The 21,280-nt window shown below is 38.4% G+C and overlaps 2 protein-coding genes across 2 annotated transcripts in view; both read right to left on the reverse strand.

The window, feature by feature from the left end:
• LOC139720639 (uncharacterized) overlaps nucleotides 1-1,263 on the reverse strand; it is a 32,644-nt gene extending 31,381 nt beyond the window's left edge. Inside the window, exon 1 of the mRNA XM_071631996.1 lies at nucleotides 1,224-1,263. Within this exon, the coding sequence (XP_071488097.1) occupies nucleotides 1,224-1,263 (40 nt within the window). The remainder of the gene's footprint in view (nucleotides 1-1,223) is intronic.
• A 4,007-nt stretch (nucleotides 1,264-5,270) lies between these two features.
• Nucleotides 5,271-21,280, reverse strand: part of LOC139720640 (uncharacterized) — a 31,363-nt gene continuing 15,353 nt past the window's right edge. The window contains exons 11-26 of the mRNA XM_071631997.1: nucleotides 20,398-20,516; nucleotides 19,593-19,703; nucleotides 18,903-19,031; nucleotides 17,643-17,800; nucleotides 16,804-16,924; nucleotides 15,591-15,776; nucleotides 14,414-14,656; nucleotides 13,191-13,217; nucleotides 12,215-12,325; nucleotides 11,393-11,509; nucleotides 10,706-10,876; nucleotides 9,683-9,937; nucleotides 8,704-8,880; nucleotides 7,376-7,491; nucleotides 6,163-6,352; nucleotides 5,271-5,554 (exon numbers count right to left, since the gene is read on the reverse strand). Of these exons, the coding sequence (XP_071488098.1) occupies nucleotides 5,283-5,554; nucleotides 6,163-6,352; nucleotides 7,376-7,491; nucleotides 8,704-8,880; nucleotides 9,683-9,937; nucleotides 10,706-10,876; nucleotides 11,393-11,509; nucleotides 12,215-12,325; nucleotides 13,191-13,217; nucleotides 14,414-14,656; nucleotides 15,591-15,776; nucleotides 16,804-16,924; nucleotides 17,643-17,800; nucleotides 18,903-19,031; nucleotides 19,593-19,703; nucleotides 20,398-20,516 (2,503 nt within the window). The 3' untranslated portion in view covers nucleotides 5,271-5,282. The remainder of the gene's footprint in view (nucleotides 5,555-6,162; nucleotides 6,353-7,375; nucleotides 7,492-8,703; nucleotides 8,881-9,682; nucleotides 9,938-10,705; nucleotides 10,877-11,392; nucleotides 11,510-12,214; nucleotides 12,326-13,190; nucleotides 13,218-14,413; nucleotides 14,657-15,590; nucleotides 15,777-16,803; nucleotides 16,925-17,642; nucleotides 17,801-18,902; nucleotides 19,032-19,592; nucleotides 19,704-20,397; nucleotides 20,517-21,280) is intronic.

Here is a 21,280-nt window from a genome sequence, read left to right on the forward strand (position 1 = left end):
GTGAAATCAAAGAAGATTTTTAAACTTCTAACTATCAAAAGAAAAATGCAGGGTGACCATTATAAGAAGTAGAGAGATCGTTATATTAGTACAGTGTATATGAATGCTTACGTACATTACGCCAACATTGTTGCTTAGCATATTAAGAGAATGGAAACAATGATTTCACACTAAGTGTAAAATCAATTCAACTGAAGTTATATTGAATTGTTTAGAATTGAAATGAATTCAACTTCAATGAAACTATATAATGAAGACGTACAATGGCAGACATTAATACAAATATAGAACTCGAAATTAGTAAACCACAGAGCTGCCTATATTCAATATGAAGTCTTCTGAAACTTTGCAACGGACATTCAATAAGTGATTGTCTAGTCCCTATGTACACGCATCTATACATCTTACATGTCTTAAGACATCCAAAAATTTAACGCGCATAATGCTTCCACCAGCAGACATTTTGATAAAGTGACAAGCCTGAGCATAATATCTCACAAGTATATTATGTAAAAAGAATAAATCAGAGTCAATGACATGCGTAACAATATTACCTGAAATCCACGCCCTCATATTTGTGGCCATGGGAACAGAGAAATTATTCCCAAATCTTCCAGATAATATCCCACGGATCATACAGCGCGGCTCGCATCCAGCGCGACGTAAACATCACCTAGTACAGCTCTTTATCGATCGTTTCTTACATCTCCCATAGATCTAACATAAAAGGAGTTCTCTCACGAAGATACGGGAACCTTTCTTGTCACTTTAAAGCCGTGGTCACAACTCGCCGTGCGTGCTTTTGGTCCGTATGTTTTTGGCGGAGGCCACGGCATTCACGTTTTTTCAGAAAACGTGGGGAGGGAGTGACTATAGCAGGGAGGAAGTACGTCAACACACGACAATCGCACGGTTGCGCAGGGTGTAAGTACTAGGCCTGCACGCCACGCCTGGTCGTGAGGGGTTACGTGGATCGTACGTTGTGCACGTGGTAAGTGAGTTATACGTGTTTACAACGTACAATCTCCGTGCGATTGCCACGTTATCTTGCGGAGGCTGTAATTACACGTACTGGTCACGTACGGTATCCCTATATACTCTCTCGCATGTTGTAAGTGCGTGCAAGCGCGATGATTTTTTTTTTTCCGTCAGATGTTGGGGGTAGGCCTATAGGACCACCTTCTGAGATTCTTCAGATAGTTAATCATACGTCTTCTCCATACCTGTACATGGCAGTTCAATCTCCTGTGTGCCCACTTTCATGTCCTTAGGTTTGTATGTGAAATGTGAATATTTGACTCTCTGACAGAGAAAGGGTTAATACATCAGGTATAAACATATTGTATACAATGACATCGTATAACATAATTTTGGTTTAAATAGCCTAACACACTGGCACTAGAGATGAGCTGAGAATAGACGTTTGTTATTTCAGATGCATATGATTTGCTGTTATGAAGTCTGCCATCTTTACACCCAGTTTCAGAAGTCGCCAGTAGTTCATTTCAGCCACCCAGGCATATTTTGAGCTAGATTAACAGCATATATTGCTGGAACGATGAATGTAGGCCTATGGTTTTGCAGTTTTCTCTGAGTCTGAAGGTGTCACGTTTGCAATTTATATAAGGTAATACTGCTATCATAGTAATTTCTTCCTTGCTTAATTTCAAAATACACATTCTCAATTTCAACTAACTGAGAATTGTACTGACTTTATCACTGCTCTATAAAAACAATGATGACCAATGCATTTTAACCAAGCTTGTGCAACTCTTTAATGTAACAATTTTTCAGAGATAATTAGCATTTGCTTTGTTTCCTTCGACACATCTGCGTTGTCGGCGAATGGGGCATGGCTGCATTGCCTATTATTACTAACATTGTTTAGTTAAAGAGCAGGAAACTACGATTATTACAACCGACTAATCGTGACTATCACGAGAGAAGACACGACCGAAATTTGTGTAAATAAAATTATAGTCAGATAAAGACGTCAAAAGAACATACAAAGACTGAACAGGAAATGTAAATTGTCATAAATTGTTTTAATTGAAGCTTCACTCTAATTGTTACAAATAAGGTCTATGTATTACCGCCTACTTATTTACTTGAATACATCGTGATTTTTTTTTTTTTTTTGGTTAAGCATTCATTCAAGTTATTCCTATTCTATGCATACGCTGTACTCTGTCTGTGTATGGTGCATGGTGTTGCATAAAATCACATCTATCTGTTTTGAAATATATTTATGTTTTCAATCACGACCTAAATTTACATCAAACTGTTTTTACAAATGCAAAAATCAACTAGGCAGAAACTTCAGAATATTCCTTTCAAAGAGACACCAGAGCGACACGAACATTGGCATGGAGTATTGTGTGACAGTGATCATGATGCCCGACATGTTTCTTCAGTCACAATTTGCATTGTTTCAGACAAAACAAAAACAGTACACACTTAAACATATTAAAAGTCTCAAGTTTCAAAAGTAGTTGTGTTTCAGGCAACGTTAGTAAGCAAATGCCAGACGTGAAATTTGTTTCACATAAAAAAAGTCTGATGGTAAAAATCAGAAACAAAAGCCTGACTCTGACTAGTAGATTCTAGCAATGTCTACAGTGCACCTATCTAAAAGGACACACCGTTTTGTCTCAATCTTTCGCAAAAAGTTCATGCAGTTGTAACATACAATGAATGTAACTGAAGAAACTCAAATGTCATAGTGATTAAATACATATTTGCTTATGCAAGTAAAAACTACTTAAGGACCGTTTCTTCAGTTACAGCAACTTGAATATATATGTATACATATATAGCGTGATGATGCTGATACTCGTACCGTACGCCTCTGTCATCTTAGGAAGAATTATAGTTGAGACAATGTAGATGACAAAAGATGTCGCATGAAGCCGGCTATTACGAAGCTTTCGACCTTGGTCTTCCTCAACTTTATTATCTGTTTATGAAATAGAATATATGTTTTTGAGCATAACAAATCTGGAGTCATGAACACAATATATTAAATACAAGTTCAGCATGAGTTAATAGCTTCATAGCTTCATGTTGAAAAGTATGCCATGAAGCTATTAACTCATGCTGAACTTGTATTTAATATATTGTGTTCATGACTCCAGATTTGTTATGCTCAAAAACATATATTTCATTTCATAAACAGATAATAAAGCTGAGGAAGACCAAGGTCGAAAGCTTCGTAATAGCCGACTTCATGCGACATCTTTTGTCATCTACATTGTATACATATATATATAGATATAGATTAGGTTGTCCACGTGTTGGCAAGAAAAGATAAGAAACAAAAACTTGAACAAAGTTCATGCTGTATTCACCAACGGTTTATTTCTGCCCACAAATTTTCGAGCGTCTCGCCACCCTTTCTCAAGTGTTGATAGGAACAAAGTTCATGCTGTATTCACCAACGGTTTATTTCTGCTCACAAATTTTCGAGCGTCTCGCCGCCCTTTCTCAAGTGTTGATCAAGAGTACCAACACTTGAAAAAGGGCGGCGAGACGCTCGAAAATTTGTTAGCAGAAATAAACCGTTGGTGAATTCAGCATGAACTATATATAGTGAAAACTTTGAGCACTATTTATTAGTTTTTGCTTATCGTTCCCTTTCTTTGTTTCAATATATATATGTATATTTATATATATATATATATATATATATGTATATTTATATATATATATATATATATATATACATATAGAAGGAAATTGACCAAAGATCGGATTTACTAGGACGTTACAAATCAAAAGCTTACCTTATCACTGCCACATCTTGAATTAAAAAAAAAACCGACCTCCTGTCACATGAGAAGTTCTCTAGACTAAGCTGTCATCCGTTGTTTACAAGGGACAGAAAGTTCTATTGGTTATTTGAGTTCATTTTACAAAATGGCTATATTTTCATCTAGTCTCTAGAGTATTTTAGTGATTTTTTGGTAAATAATCATATCGAAATGTTTGTATGTCACGACAACAATCATTATAAAATGGGTTCAAGAATGTAGCCAATTGGAAGCGTTGAAATGAGTCATGTGTGCGTGTATTAATTTCTCACTAACATGCACGGCCTGACGTCACAATGTTTACACTAGCAGTGCGCACTCAATCAGTTGTTACAAGTGCGTCGCGCGCTACTATACGCGCTGTCAATCCTGTAAACAACTTCTAGTTCGGGCTGCCGGCCGGCCTTTCTTGTGTGCATAACATGTGTGGCGTACGTATACTCTTATACGTACAGTACATGTACTTATATGTGCGGGATTTCCGAGTGCGACGTGCGTAAATGTCTGGGACGAACATCTTCGGACATCTTGACTCTTGAGCGAGTGCTACATGTAGCTGACTGGTATTGACCCACAAAGGTACGTGAAAAATGCTGTTAGTTTTCGACCCATTCTATAAAACAAATGATGCACAGGATTATTTCGTGGCGTTAGTGGAGATGCAGCTCCACTAACGCACTCTATCCTGTGCATCATTTGTATACTATACATGGTGCGCTGGGGTTTGACTGCTGCAGTTGAATTAGTATATTAGATTTTTAAAGGTACGTTCTGAGATCTTGTACATGTTAGGCAATATACCTTACGTTTACCAGATTGATCTGGAAGGCTATCAATTCTGGACTTTATTTGGCTTAAATTGGACGACACTGTCTAGATCTCCTGGTCAAGACATGTATTACAGCTGGAGGAAGATTTCTGCGATAAGAGTTACGTAGATTCAGTAAAAGTCATGGAGATCCATAATGATTTAGGTTTGATATTGTTAAGTGCCGGTGAAATCAATTGAACAATAAGAGACGAAGGATGGACAATTAGCTGAGCACAATCTCCACCTATACCGCAACAACATTTCAATTTTCTCGTCATAACATGACTAAGAAATCTCTTCGGTTGTATGAAGATTACTCGATCTTTAATATGGCTGATATACCTAAATATGGTTAATCATTTTTTTTTTTGCATCGGCAAGAGAAGTTTTGATGTGCCCAGATCGAGTTCAGGGTCGGCTCAGAACTATTGAACCTCGACTCCCACTAAACCATTACAGAAACATCAGAACTAGGATCTATCAAAGTATTTCACTCCACCAGTTCGCTCATAATGTACGTTGATTAATACAATGCGAAGCCTTATGTGACATCTTTTATTAAATTACTGCAGTTCAAATTTTCACATAAGTGCAAACGTGCAAGCAGAAGTGAGAAAATGCCACATTTGTGTAAGGAACAGAAAGTGGGTTCATACGGTAACTTAAAGTCCATCAATGCTACCGTAAATATATTCATCGTCGCGAACAAAGTCAGCATCATAATTGGTATGTGTTTCGCTGTTTAAGACGCAGCGCTTGAGGGATGCATGCGTCTTTCTATGAAAGTTCACCGAATAACAATTGTCGTCTTTGGTGCAGGAATTTGTGCATTGCGACATCTTGTACACTTCCACTTCGTAGAGGACGTGGTTCACCAGCTTGTAGCCGTTTTGCATCACGAATACCGCATTTCTCTCTCTTGAGCCGCGGACAACTGGAATGTAACCATGGTAACATGATGCAAGTCAGAAACGAAAACAATACCATCAGAAGGTTCAAAACAATGAATAAGAATCTGGATCTTTCTGGAGTATATTGTGTGTAGAATGCATAATGTAGTACACCTGTGAATACTATCTAATTTATATAGCCTCCTGAAAGATTAGAGTGCTAGCTTTAGAAGCTAGTTAGAGATAAGACTACCTCGTAGGTCAATGGGGGGGGGGGGGCAGGGGGAAATGGCACCCAATGAAGATGATGGGGGAGGAGCAAACATTATCATTTTGCCTCCACCCAAAGATATCTTGAGTTTGTTATAAACGTGCTTAGCATCACAAATCCATAGCTTTCGAAGTTTTATCCATTTTTTTTTACTATTCTGATAAAATTTCATTTCTTCTCTATGTTTGGATGCATCATTTTCTACAAAAGTTAATTTTACATGGAGTGAAACTTCTCTTAGGCTTATTTCTAGGCGTGCTCCCAAAATGATGACATTCTGTCGGACTACCTAAGTATTAGAAGATTGTAAGAATCCTGATAATTATGATTCATATTGTTTGCCATACAGACGACTATTTTGCTTCTAAGTAGTCAGGATACCTGCAGTCTCCGTAGTGGCGTTGAGTGGAGGGTCGCTCTCTGGGCCCACGCCGTAGTCGTTGTACGCTTGGATAATGAACTCGTAAGATTCGCTGGAAGCCAACGCCGTCAGAAAGTAATAGGACTGAGACGCAGGTATGTCGATGGTGTGGTTGTTCGTATTCCTCTTATCTCTCGGCCAGTAATAGACCTTTGACGTGAAACGAGATGAACATATTATTATCATTACACATTATAAGCACAGGCAAGACAGGTACGGCACTCAAGTTATATGACTGCAGTGAAACACAAAAAAGGTTCAACGCAATCACGAATCCAAATCAAGCACGCTTTAAGCCACGATCCCACTATTTAAAGCTAAATCAAGAACGGACCAAATTCTTTCCGGGGACAGTAGATGTTTATCTACAGAAATTAAGTGATATTCCAAAATTATGTCTAAATTATGCAATGAAATTTGATTTAATTGCATAACCTATCGGAACATGCAGAAGAGGTTGCAGAAGAAGTATATGAATATGATATTCAGTGATACAACTGCAATCTGTCAGTATCGTATGGTAAAACAAAGGAAGTTAAACCCAGGGAACACACAATTAACGCAGACATAAATGGAAGCTTGTAGTGGCAAAAAGTTTCGCGATTATTACCAAGTACGAAGGGAGAAAATATAATCACGTGAACATGATAATACAGATGAGAAGAAAGTGAGTTTATCAAGAAAAAATATATCTCGCAACGGTCAAATCCTGTAAATCTAACGTTTTACTGATAACGTGGATAAGATGGGAATCAGCAACTGTGACAATGTAAATCAAAATATATCCTTTGTGGAAAGATAAGATAATAATAATGGCATTCTCTATTACCATTCCCCACATAATACACCAGCTTGTTGGATGCGTTGAAAAACATCTGGAGATGAGGTTGTCAGTCTTCTCTTAGTGGTTCATTCTCGATATTTACTTCAGATAATTCCGCCCGGCTTAAGTTAATGTCAACATCACAGACAATTTATTAGAAATGTTGGTTTATCAAACCTCTCTAATACTCTGCAGTCCGGTACAGCCATCCAATAACCGTAACTGCTGTCTGTTAAGAACAAATTTCATGTTACTCTTTTCTATAGGTACCCCGGTTCTACCCATACAAATCTGACTTCAACAATACTAATTAACAGCAAAAGAATGTTATTTGCCTCTGCATGACTTACGTAATATCCCACCACATCTGCGTTCTGCACAGCCTGTGGTATGGCTCCCCACGTTAAGAAAACGGAAGTCGGTCCCTTCACCGCTACACTGAAATCAGTCGGATACGACGTGGGATCTGATGGGTTAATGAACGAAAACAGGAACATGATTACAGCATGATAAGACGTTCAGATTTCATCACATTAGGTCAATTCATTTTATGTCATCACTAAGGTCAATTCATTTTATGTCATTTTTTTTCTTCCACAGAACGTAATATAATATACGAAAAAATATCAAACATGATCTTGAATTCATAAGAGTTGACTGTACCATGAAAATTAGAGGTGATTATGAATTAAAAAGCATATATAGCGATAAATTAACCTTGTTAAATGTTACATTATGCATGCTCCGAGGTCAGAAAAAAAAATAATTGAGGAGTCCACTTAACAGCAGAGATTGTACATTGTGGACATCTCATGCAATCTACTAAAAAACTAGCAAAAGGAAAAAAAAAAACTATAAAGGCATTCTGAACAAGACAGACATTACATCACAGATGAGACAGAAAGAACAAAACACAAATACAAAATCACAAGAACATTACATGACAGTATGATGCCTGTAATGCTTACAATGCCTGACTGTATAAATCACCATAGCCACCACAATAGAGTTTCATCCTCAAAGACGACGTCACTTCTAGGTATCGGGGATGTTATCCAATATTACAGAAGTAAATCATCAAGCAATAACTCGTTTGAAAAATAAAAAGAAAGGGTTGATATGAAGCATGAGGGGAGGGGTGGAGATGCAGGTGTAATAATTCAAATGATCCGTAAGTTCTGACTCTAAATCAAGCGTGGATCAACATGTACCAACGTTGGCAACTCACACACCGAGTATTTGATAAAAGAAGAATAGATCATCTCTTGAACTAGACACATTCAGACAAAGACAAATTCCCATAAACTTCCAACGACAAAGTATTTTTTTTTTCATTTTCGTGCAAAAACAGGTTGAAAATGTTGCAGCTATTGAGCGATCGTGAGCTCTCCACCAAGATAATTTTCGATGACAATTCACCTTATGAAGATTATGATAATTGAACGTAATTAATGAAAAAAAAAACAATTTGTCCGAATTTTCTAGAATTCATTTTGATCCGCGTTGCGCCTTTAAGTGAGCTTGTTCAATGAAAAAAAAAAGAAAGAATATATATATACATATATATTTCCTTCGGCCCACTTCATACTGACCAGTGGAAATAAGCCATTGATGGGACAAGTGTTGTCTAGTTTTTTAGCCCCCATCCTTCGGATTGTGATAATATAATATGACTTACATGTGTCCATTTCACAAATGTAATAAAGTCCGGTAGAGCAGGCCTCGTCGCTGTAGGTGTTGGATGTGTCCAGCTCGACGCAGTGGGCACCCGACTGACTCCCATCAGGTTGCCCAGGCTTCCAGTGCGTACCATCAAGCGACTCGTAGAAATGTCTGGTTTCCCATCGGTAGGCGTCTAACAACATAGATCACAAACAAACAAAAAACAAAGAGATCGCTTGCATATGTAAATTCATATACTATCTACAATAGCATATTTTCGGAGTGACTTATATGTGGGAAAAACACAATGCATGAAACAAAGAATATTCTTCAACATTAATTTTCTTTTTCGGCAAGTGATGCATTCCAGCGCAACAAATTCCCGGGGCAAAAAAAAAAAAAATCGATGTTTTATCATTCATGTACAGCCAGAACAGACAAGGGTAATTATTTCGCCACGAAAAGGGCAAGACCGTCAGAAAAAAAGAGACATTTCATGCAAAGAAACATGTACTCTTTCATTACAGTTAGATGCGATAGTATCAAAGCGATATTCGTAACATCCCTAAAGAAACGTGGAAAGGCAAAGGTCTACAGGGTGACTCGAGAGAGATACAAAACTGTACAACAGTATGCCAAAATGCCTAAAGTATGTTTCCGTAAGATATGAAATAACCACAGAGATTTATAACCCCCTCCCAACACACGCACACACATACACACACACACAACAAAAACAAAAACAGGAGAGTGCTAATTTCGAAGTAGATTCATCTATACTCTAGAAAAAGACCGTTTTCACTTAATTTGCTAGTGGCTATAATTCATGAACTAGGTAACTTTTCTCTGTTTTTGAATGAGCTGCGAAAATTTCTTGTCGTTTTTCGATTAGATTGTTCTGCTGCTTAAAGTAGCGATATGATGTCAGGTTTCCTACATAATGGTACTTTGAATTTGATGAGGTCCGCCCTCTATAGTTCCCCAATGGAACTTACCATCACCAGAACGGTACTTCAGACCAATCCAGTGTCGTCTTGACGAAAATCGGTATCGATAGTGATTGACTAGGAAGTTGAATTCCCGATTGCTCTCTACCGTCACGAGATCGGCTCCCTGATCCCGGCAGTAATCCTGAGCACCCGACCACGACCTCGTGTCCGAGCCGAAGAGATAGCAGCTGTGGTCGTCCCAGGTCCAGGAGCTACTGGGGCAAAGAGGGTGTGTGGTGGGCTGCGAGATTGCCGATGCACCTGTTTCACAGAAGAACCGAAAAGCTTGGTATTTTTTGACATTTCATTTCAAAAGATTGAGGAAAATTTTGGAAAAATGTCAAAAACTTATACGCTGATATGGTACATTTGTTTGTGATGTTTTCTTGCAAGTTCCCTGGCATCGGCATACTGTATTTAGGACCGAAGAAGTATTTGACTTATTCGCAGGGCAGTGGATATTTCAACTACTGAAGCCTTTCAAGGTACGTGATATAAACGAATACTAATATTTTTCTTCCAGAGTAATCACAACTAGGCACCTATGATATCATCATCTTTTTTTCCTTTTTTTTGTCATCTGCAACGGTTTCTCTTCTTTGTATAGAAGTTTCCTCTTGACCTTACATTTAGTGTAACATAGATTCCAATAATATAATATAATATAATATAATACGATCCAATACAATACAATACAATACAATACAATACAATACAATACAATAATGACATTCATCACCGTTTGACAAAGGGCTCAGATTATTTAGGTATAATAATGTGGATTATAATGATAATAGCATCAAGAATTAGAAATTTCTCTTGAAACTATGGTTAAACTAATTTGAAGTCGTACCGGCCTTCACGTTTCTCGTTAAAAGTAATCCTCGTTCTTCCCAAAACAGATTACCATTAACTACGTAATACTCAGCCCCTTCCCCCACCCCACCTCCATCCCAGGAAGCCTACCACAATCTATGTACACATTGATTTCAAAGATGAGGTTTGTGAGAGAGCCATATTTAAACTCACCTATGGCAGCTTTGCACATGAAGTAGTAGGAATTCGCCACACTGACGTCAACGTACTCGGTACTGTCGTGGACGTACATGACAACGCCATTTTCGCTCACCCCGCCATTCGGTTCGCCACTCTTGAACCTGATGTAAGTGACGGCATTACCTTCCGCGTCCTTCCAAACACCTGAATGATAAATGTAGTGTTCATGGTAAACGAAGAACGATCTGGTGTTATGGTTGCCCTAATTTCCATTACTACAGTTTTGTATTTTCGTCACAGCTGTCAGGTGTATAAAAACCAGTTTCAGTTTCATCATTAATAGATACAATGATAATATTACGTCTTTAGACTTGGGAAACATGTCTGTTCATAAGTCTGAACAATTTACTTAGTCTTCATACTTCAGACGTCGATGAATTTCCATGACGTGAAGGTTTTGAGTGAAAGGAGAATCGGACTAGCAATAACGAACAGAGAGAGTACAGATGTTTTGCAGGTCAAGCAGAAATGGATTAAAAAGCATATTGCCTAAAACTGCTTCCGGCGAAAATTGCACAAAATGCACGTGATTTTACTGGAGTTAGTGAGACAATCAATTAAAAAGCAATAAAGAATTCCAAGTAGCTGTCAATTTGGTCTGTCAGTGCATTTATTGTTTTTCATGTTATCTTTTGCGGACAATTTAGAGACTAGCATTACCTTCCTCATCGATGTCATTGAGTCCAATCCAAAAGACGCTGGTGGTGGTGATGGACCAACGGAATATTTTCCTCATGTAATCGTACTCGTCATCACTCAACGGTGTTGCCAGATGTCCTACGAATTCAAGAGACACAACCATTATACGTGTCAGAGCGATCAGTATCAGTGCGATTTCTGCTACTTAAAACTGTCAACTCAAAATAAATACTAGTAGACGAAATTATCTTATACTCTAAGGGGTATGATATACATTATATACTGTTTGTACTTTCCGTAGATTTTATTATAGTCTCGACATATTGAATTATTGAATGTGTTTCGTCATCTTTCGTAATTACCATGTTGTACTAAACGCTTGTATTGGAACCTACATCCTACAAGCTTTGCTTTTCAGTAGGTTCCTCATACCACACATCATTCTATGTCCTTATACATATGTGCAATTTTATCTCAAATTGACTGTTGTGTTAAACATACCCTTTAAATTTGTTGGATTAAAAAGTAATCTTATAGACCATAAGGAGGGACAAATCCAAATAAGATCGTTAATTTCAAATCTAATGGATTTAATTTCTAAATCAATTAGACTAAGAATTGTAATCTCATGTGGATTTGTCCCTCCTCATGGTCTTATTAGATTACTTTTTAATCCAACGAATTCAGAGTGTATCTTATTTCGAAATCAAATGGAATATAAAGCCTGAATATGAAATATTGAATATGGAAATGAATGAAAAAATGACTGCTATAGAGGGCTTTGAAAGACGAGTAAAATGTATGAGAAAGGTAGGCATGTACGACGATATAAAGTGCAGTCACCTCCTTGCTCTTGACAGTATGTTTCCGCGTTGAGCCAGTTGAGAGAGGAGTGAACAGGCTTGTAGCAGTACGAGCTGAACTCTGTCCAGCCGCCGGGACAGTTGTTACTCTCTGGGCAGAGAAAATCAAAAATAGTGGAGAGGAAACATCAGCAGACGATTAAAAATCGTTTAAATGTTTCATAAAGTTCATAATCACTTTGTATTGGGCATATTTTGCTTGGTAATCATGGTTAAGCATGCACATATCACAGAGACCAATGCAGATGAATAGCTGTAAAAAAAATGACACCAGATGTACTCCATTTTGATACTCCGCACTGAGCATGAGATGCGAGTGAAAACTGGCTGACAATCTTTTCAGCAATAATCACATTTGTGATGGTTTAGGAGTGAACGATACGATTCTGTAATCACAGGAGGAAAGATCAACCAAATCTGCTCCTTACCGTATGACGCTTTTCAATTTTTTATTGATTATGCCAGTTATCACTCCATAATTATCCATACAGGCCCCAATTCCAAAACGCAGTTTAGATTTAAAGCACCATACAATGTCCCAAGCGGCTGACTAAAGAAGTTACGGTTTAAACCGTTGACTAAATTTAGTCGTCGGTGATTTAGAACATTGTCAAAATGACATCATTATGACGTATTTAGAATATGGTCAAAATCAGATCGGGTTTTGGAATTCAGGTCACGGCGTTTATATCTACGTCGCAGTAACTACGTATAACATTTCATTATATCATCGTGCTGCCCCCACGTATCCCCCTCACGATCATGACGAAGGCATATCAACGGTACTTTTTGACGACGACATTTGAATAGCTTAAGTTTTACACACATCTGGGGCTGTCACAGAAACATACAAAAATACAAACTATTTTATGCGCCGAAATAGTGTAACAAACGTAATGTTAGAAAGAGGAACATGTTCAAATCAAGAAGCATACAAACATTTACAAGTGACATACCTGTGAACGGATCAGTGACTTCGTCAACTGCGGATTGAGAACAAACGACATGCGTTGTTATGTAAACTGTTACATTTTGGTATTATAGCACGCTACGATATCGCGCACAGAGCTTAGATTTCAGCTGTTTAACGGACCTACGTCACGAGTTTGACATCCACGGGTAATACAGCCCAAGTGTCATACAGCCAACAAGTCACGAGTCGACACTAAGGAAATGGTCCATCAACCCCATGATGTAAGGTCGGTCTCATGGGCCTTTTTGCGAAGTCTCGAATTCATTGGTCCTATTTGCCTAGTGTAAAGCTAATGGGCCACCTGACTCGTACCTTTTTGCCAAAGTCGAACTCGTGGACCATATAACTCGTGGGTGTCAGTCTTGTGGGATGACCCCTGTACCTCACTTAAAAAAGGAGCATATAACAGTGCTGGAAATTCAAATAGACAGCTGTTTTTTTAAGTAACTCCTGTCAAATCGTTGCGACCTCTCTTTATAGCATTAAAAAAGTAAAGTTATATCGTGAATTTCAGACGCAAGAGGAATTTACATGCTTACGAAAGAACGATGTGCTTATTTCCAGCAAAAATGAAACTATGATCTTATACTTAAAAAAAAGAAGAAACTTCAAGGTTTTACGTATAGATACTAAATTAACAAATCTAATCAAAGGAATGCCAGAGATGTAAGACATTTACATCAAATGTATAATGATTATTTTTTCATTTGTTATTGAGTGGATAGAACTGTTATATGTGCTTCTTGCCCTACCTTAATGTCTTTTATTTCTTTAAGTTTAGTTCTCGTCTTGATATCGAATAGGAATAGTTTTGAGTTTCTTTGCGAGACTGTGATAAGATACACTTATGTTGTGATCATAGCCAGTAATGCCTAACAAATGATTAACATAGGGGGTGTTGCTAGAAAGTCGAGTTGCAATTAATTGCAACTTTCTTGCAACACCCCCATAGACTGGCAACCATTAATATACCATAAAATGCAAGGCAAATGTCATGGGACATAGAATAACTGTAAAAAAAAAATAAATGAAAACATACACACAAAAGGTGCGACAAACTCATCGTAACCTGACGATTTCTTTTCCCTCAACAAACAGACCTTGCAGTTTGCATTGTCTCACTGTTACCTCGTTTGTGTAAGAATCACACACATAGGTTTTGTCGTTTTGCCTGAATAAATTTTTACAATGTATGTTCATACTCACAGATCCGAATGTACAAGTGGTAAGAGGCGGTCGTGCTGGCACCAACAGTCTGATCATTCTCTTCGCTCAAGTAACAGGTGTTTGAAGATGGCTCGAAGTCAAAGGATCGGCACGTAAAGGTTGGTCGGGATGCGCACGCCGCTGCGCAGTCGTTTGGCGTGACGCCGGACACGACTTCGTTGTTGTAGCCTGAAATCGCCGCATTCTTTATCAACATAAAGTCCGTTCGAGATGTCACCAAAACTGTTGTGAAAAGTGAGTGTAAAAGAAACATGGGTTGATACGTAGCTGGTTTGTTACGAAATAAAGCATCAATACTTGGAAACTCCTTGCACCAATAGAATCATGGACCACAAACTGTCTTTCCTCTATCGTTTTTATTGATTGTACCACGACTAATTAATATAACAACTCCATGACAGTTACGAATTAAGTTAGTGCCTCAGAGTGAATCACTTAAGATCTGTTATTGAATTGACAGAAATATATTGGAACAAACTAAACGACTGCAAAACACTGAAAGCAATACCACAAAAGCATCGATGAAATAATGTTTCAAAGAAAAGAAAAAAGACAAAATCGCAATCAGCATTATGATTATTTTTTTCAAATGTGAGCAGTGAAGGATCCCCGTGATTATCCCATTATTTTTTTTCCTTATTTCCATCCAACAAAGAGTGTGTATTACACAATCATAATTCAGCTTTTGTTGAGTTTGGAAGACTGTCAATTATATGATAAGATATAATATTTTATGCAATAAAGTACAATAGTTACGAACAAAAAAAAAAAAAAACCATACCTCGAAGGTCGACAGATACTTAGCAATGAAAAGAGTGATCCACTAAAAAGCACCATGGTCTATAACTCATATCAATCCTGGCCATAGCTGTCTAGGTATGTTCTCGATTACAATTAGTTTAAAATTAGATCATACAGACTACAATACACAGGCTGACATAAAATATTTGATACATGATACATGCACTTGCAATAGTTAATATTGTGATAGTGACAAATTGGAGGGGAGCTGGGGTACAATAAGGCCCTCAAAGTTCATATCTTTGTAAGATATTACGAGATTTCACCACTATAGGAAAAGGAATACAAAAAAAAGCACATGTACCATTACAAGACAATTCTTACGTCTAACTTTGAGATTTGAGTATTAACTTACAGGATTCGTCGCCCTTACAGTAGAGTGGATTAAGGGTTATATAGCCTTCTTCACTACCGTCCCCGGTATCACCGAATCGCATCTCGGTCACCGGTAAGGTTGTTTTGTCCGTTAGATATCCCTCGTCGACGCGCCAAGTCGCATCGTTGTTGTTGCAGTTGCAGGCTTGTGAGTTTGTGCACGTTCCTGTGAGAGTAAGACAATCCGTAGCAAGAAAGTTTTAACCGGATACCATTAGGTATATGACACACACACACACATACACACAGAGAGAGAGAGAGAGAGAGGGCCATCATTTGTCTTACATTTGGCTCATTTGAGTTCACACGGTCCAGAATGTTCTAGGCAGTGCCTACATAACTTATTTAGCTACTGATATGGTAGAAGACGCTAGAAGTACTTGATAATGTTTAAGCACAACACTCCTGATGGGTTAGCTTTGAAATGAGGTCATTCACATAGATAGACAGACAATGAGTCGAGGCTATTTGGGAATAAGATTGTAGAGCTTTATAGAATGTGCCAGAGTGGTTGAAGGAACTAAGCGGTTACAGATCCTTACAGAACATTCAAGAAAGGTTGAAGGGATCTACATTACAGTAAGCCACAAAAATTACAAAGTAGGCAAAGTACCGCTAACGCCTTTGCTCTGAGAGTGACGTCACTTCTGGCTCTGAAGCGACTCGTTAATAGTCCTACATAACCTGCTGACCGGTTAAGCGGTAGTTCGTGGAGAAAAAGCTGATTTTCCTACGCTTGTGGCAGACTCCCCTTTTTCATGTTCATGGACATAGCTGCATTGAAGCTTTGACTCGCTGGACAATCACGTTGTTTGATCATCAGTGGCACGTTGGCTGATCGATGTCGTCACGAAATTTTGATTCCATACGTATGACTGTGGATCTTTGGAATACGATAACCTGTGTCCTTTGATTTACATCTGAGTGGATAATTCATACGATTTTCTGACTTGTCCTAGGGATTACTTGGAATAAGTGGACATTGAAATCATCATTGAAGTTCATTAAGAGAAGGCAAATGTAAGTGATCGTATCATTGATATTGTAGGGCCTATAGATACTGATAGTGATTAGGTGATGTAAATGCTATTATTCATAAACCACCTGAACATTAATTCAGTGTTTTGTGCGATCATTCTCAGTGTGATTTTGGTCGCAGCAGTATCATTTCGATATGGGTAATCCATTGTTACCTGAGCTTCCGCACCCGCATTGCCCACTATCAACGTTGGCGCCACCCCAATAGTTCTTATAGTTGCCGCTCCGGTCATACCATGCAGTGTAGCCAGATACGTAAGAGCCGTGACATTCCCACTATTATATCGAGAGAAACGACAAAATATGACATAAAATTAGATTAGTGGAAGAAAAAAAGAGTTGACAAATATGTGACGATTATTTGATGCTAGCGACAAGAATGTAACATTATAGGCTCTTTCAAAAATCTATCTATTACTCTTCAACCATGTATCTTTTTTGCTATGTAATTATTATGTATAGAGGGATATAGCGACGACTTGACGAAGAAGCGATAAAAGTATCTATTTAAGATCAGACAACTTTACTGATTGCATCGGACAATGACCTTCAATTACGTACCTAATACACATACTTCGCCTAACTGAGGGATATTTGAAAGGAAACAAACAACATTTGATGCTGTATGAGGGCGCTGTGGCATAGTGAATAAGACTTCGACTCCCAATCGGAGGACCCGAATTCGATTCCCGCCCAGTGCTTAGGCCCTGCTTATCCTTGGCAACGCTAGGGTAGTAATAATAATGGCAGGGCCCTCTGGTAGAGCAGTGGCAACAGTGAAGAGGCTACTCTGGATTAAAAGACCCTATTATTATTGTTATTATTGTTATCATTATCATTATTTTTATTATTATTATTGTTATCATTATTATTATTATTAGCATTATTATTATTATTATTATTATTATTATTATTATTACTATTATTATTATCATTGATATCAAATTCCTCAGAATCAATCAGAGGTCAGTCTAAGAACGCAGCTGCATCATACCTTGATGTACTGATAGCATTCAGAGCTGATGTCAGCTGCCGTAGAGACTTGGTCCGTGGAAATCTTTCCGTAACGGATCGACCGAGAGTAGCTCAGAGCACTCTCGTATCCAGAAATGCGAGAGCGGTATGCCTCATTATGCTCAAACTTCATTATACCTGCAAATCAATGTTTACATTCATGAGTGTCACAATCACGAGTCAAATTTGTGATAGTCGAGTGGATGTTAGCTTTCATCTCCGATCTTGGAAGTGACACTTTCTTTCAGAAACACTGAATGCAATAAGCCAGTTCGTAGTTCCACTTTGCGCATGAGCAGAAAAAGGTCATTTGTCCCAAGAGGCACGTTGGTTTTTAAATTCACTGAGATAAGCATCTGTCATATAATGATTATTCATGTCATCCTTGTAAATGTTGCTTGTCAGTACATCCACCTGACAGCAAACTTGGTATTTGGCAATATGAATAAAAACAGTTTTTTTAATGCATTCAAAGCAAAACAATGAAATGGATGCTTGCCCGATGGTTGATTGACGGACCATTCTGGTCACCTGGTCTATGCAAGTTAATTTATTATTTGAACACGAATTCCATGAATTGTTACGTCTGGTAAGCTTCCCGGTACGAATAATGTCTCTTTGAAAACGATTAAAGTGCCTAACCAATTGAGAAAAAAGAAAGGTCATTTGTACCAACGTGCCCATGAGCTAATTACGAACTGGCTTATTCCAATATAATACGGAAAAAAAACTGTTGTCAAAGAGATTTAATGCTGTGATTAAAGTGGACACTACGCCCAAATGAATGCACACACCCATAAACACGCACACACACACACATACACACACACATATATATATATATATATGCACGTGCGCGAAGGCACACTCAACACAACATAATTTTGACATAAACATTTACGCTGAAGGGGCAGACAACACCATATACTATTCATAGATATTCAGTAACCATCCGAAATTGATGAGAAGTCATGGTAAATCGGAATAATAACCTTGATTAATTGACAGGGTCTTTGTACAATCCAGTTGATTGTTCTCTGTGTCATGAATTGGCAGAAGATATATTGCGTACTTACTTATGTTCAACGGTCAAGACAGGTATACTTTCAAGGCACTACAATATTATACAGATCTCTTTTGAATCATTTAATTTCGTCGTCAAGTGACGTGTTTGGGAGAGAGAAGAGAAGATGGAGGGGAGAGGGAGGGCAGCGGGAAGAGCTGAAAGAGGAACTTTTACCCGTGTTTCCGTCGGATGACATGTCGCAGTAGACTCTGAAGGGGTCCACACCGTTGTTCCTCCCGTCAGGGTCTATGGTGTAGTACCCACTGGAGGTATAACCCTTCCGCTTCCATTCGGCGCACGAAACTTGGAAGAAGAAGATAAGAGGCAGAAGAGGTCCCTACGATGTAAGCATTTTCATGTTCACATATTTTTGAACTATTCGTTTTCCCATGCAGTGAGGTTACTATGCTATACTTGCTCGCATGGGTGCCACCTTTCCATTGAGCATGCCATGAATCGTTGTACTTAATAATTATGTACCACAAAAAAGTACCAAAAATATTGAAGCACGTTTTCGTCTATTCACTTAGACAAAAATAATATCACAGTAACGTTCAGGGTCTGACGGTATGCATGAATTGAATACTCATAACTTTTAAACCCACTCAATCCCAATAGCCGTCTATAATGCCATATTGCGCATTGGCCATTACAAGAATACAACAATAACAATTAACCCTCAAACCGGTAAAGTTCGACAGGTAAACCTGGCACCCTCACAGAAATGAAATTAAATAGACTAGTTTCAATGCATAATACATTAAGTTCCTATTCCCACAAGACTATAGCATACTGTCTCGCTGCACACTGTCATCAGGGAGGTCTCTCTTCCACCTCCCTGCTGTCATTATCTTGGACCTATACCTGTGTTCAGCGGGTACTTGCAGATGTACCCGTAGGACGACGTGCAACTAGCATCATTCCAAGATCCATCTGTACTCCATCTTAACACCCCACAGTGCTCCGTCCCTCCAGCTGAATCAGAAACATTATTGGACAATGGAAATCATTGTTACGTCATAAAGAATTTGGCAACATCCATGAATAATCATGATTATACATGACACTTTCACATTGTCCGTCGAATTCAAGGAATATGATATCTAATGAAATCATTCCGAAGCAAAACAAAACGATGGTCATGATGGTGTTAGTTTCCTGCATGCTTACTCTCCGGTAGACCATCTCACTAACTTTACATTATTCCAGAGAGAGGGCCTACACAGAACGTTCTTGGAAAACCTCTAAGAAAGCAGCTATTCAGTTTATTCCCTATAGTCAGTGAATTTAGCAAATGTCTATTCCAAATCGTCGTCCCTTTCCACGAGTAACTCTCAAACAAACAGTCCGCACTCGAAAATGTGCATATTTCACAATTTCAAGAACTACCTCGTTCAGACAAATTTCAAAATTTGTGTTATAGAACAGACATTATTCGTCTTTGAATTATTACTTACCTTCCTCTCTTTCTCTTTCTTCCTTTGAACCGACTTTAAACAAAATGCCTTCTAAGAAATTTGAAATTTCGAGACGGTACGTTAATCATAGGCAAAGATGCGACGATACATTTTAAAGAAACAACACCGCCGAAAATGTATGATGTGCAGCCATACAGTAAGAATGTAATGCGGAAAAAAAAATTAATTCTGCCAATCCCTTGTCTACTTACATGGCTCGCCCGAATTCCAGTTGGTGTAGACGCTAGTCGACCCGTCTGTCCATTCCCAAGTTCCTTCCTCCGTGAGATCGGTGTAACCGATCCAGTAGGCGTTTGTGTTCAACGTGCGTCTAGTCAAACAGCGACAACCAGGAACGAAATGATGATTAAGAGGATGAAGATGATAATTACAACGGCAATGTTAGCAATGATGGTATCATCATAATCACCATCTTTATTATCATACATCATTACCATGAGTAGCGGAAGTAGTAGTAACAGTAATAGTAGCATAATAGTTACAGTGATTTGGCTCAGTCGGTAGCGCCTTTTCTCTAGATCTGAAGGACCCAGCTTCGATTCCCGAGTCTAACAGAACAATGTTGTGTGTCTTCTCCAGTATGAAGAGGCAAAACACTCTGTCCCTCGAATCGCACATAAAATCCAGGTCCCGTATGGGAGAGAGACACAACTCATGCACAAGAGATCCCACTTCATTCTTTCATCGCAATTAACATGATTAAGAGCAGGGCGCATAACCCGGTGAAGTGGTCCCACCATGGAGGTGTTACAGAGATGGAGTGGCAACTCTTCGCAATTCATGCAAACACATGTTTGGGTTCAAGGCGTTACAATGGGATGTCTAGCATTCCACTACGCTTTGAAGTCATGCTCGGCACCGCTCTAGTTGCAAGACGAAGTTCGGAGACGAAAAACGCATTTCACCTTTTGTTGAATTACAAGCTTTATTTCACCGTAAAATTTTAAATGAAATACTCGTATTGATTTAGAATAGTTAAGGAAAGAATTCAATATTATAAACATGTATTTGTAGTTTCTTCGTAATGCGCAAATCGAAATGAAATGAAAATTAGGCCCTCTTAAAAACCTAATA

Source organism: Diadema antillarum, unplaced genomic scaffold (assembly GCF_040938485.1).
Source record: "Diadema antillarum isolate AM-2024a unplaced genomic scaffold, OU_Dant_1.0 scf00000131, whole genome shotgun sequence".
NCBI lineage: Eukaryota > Metazoa > Echinodermata > Echinoidea > Diadematoida > Diadematidae > Diadema > Diadema antillarum.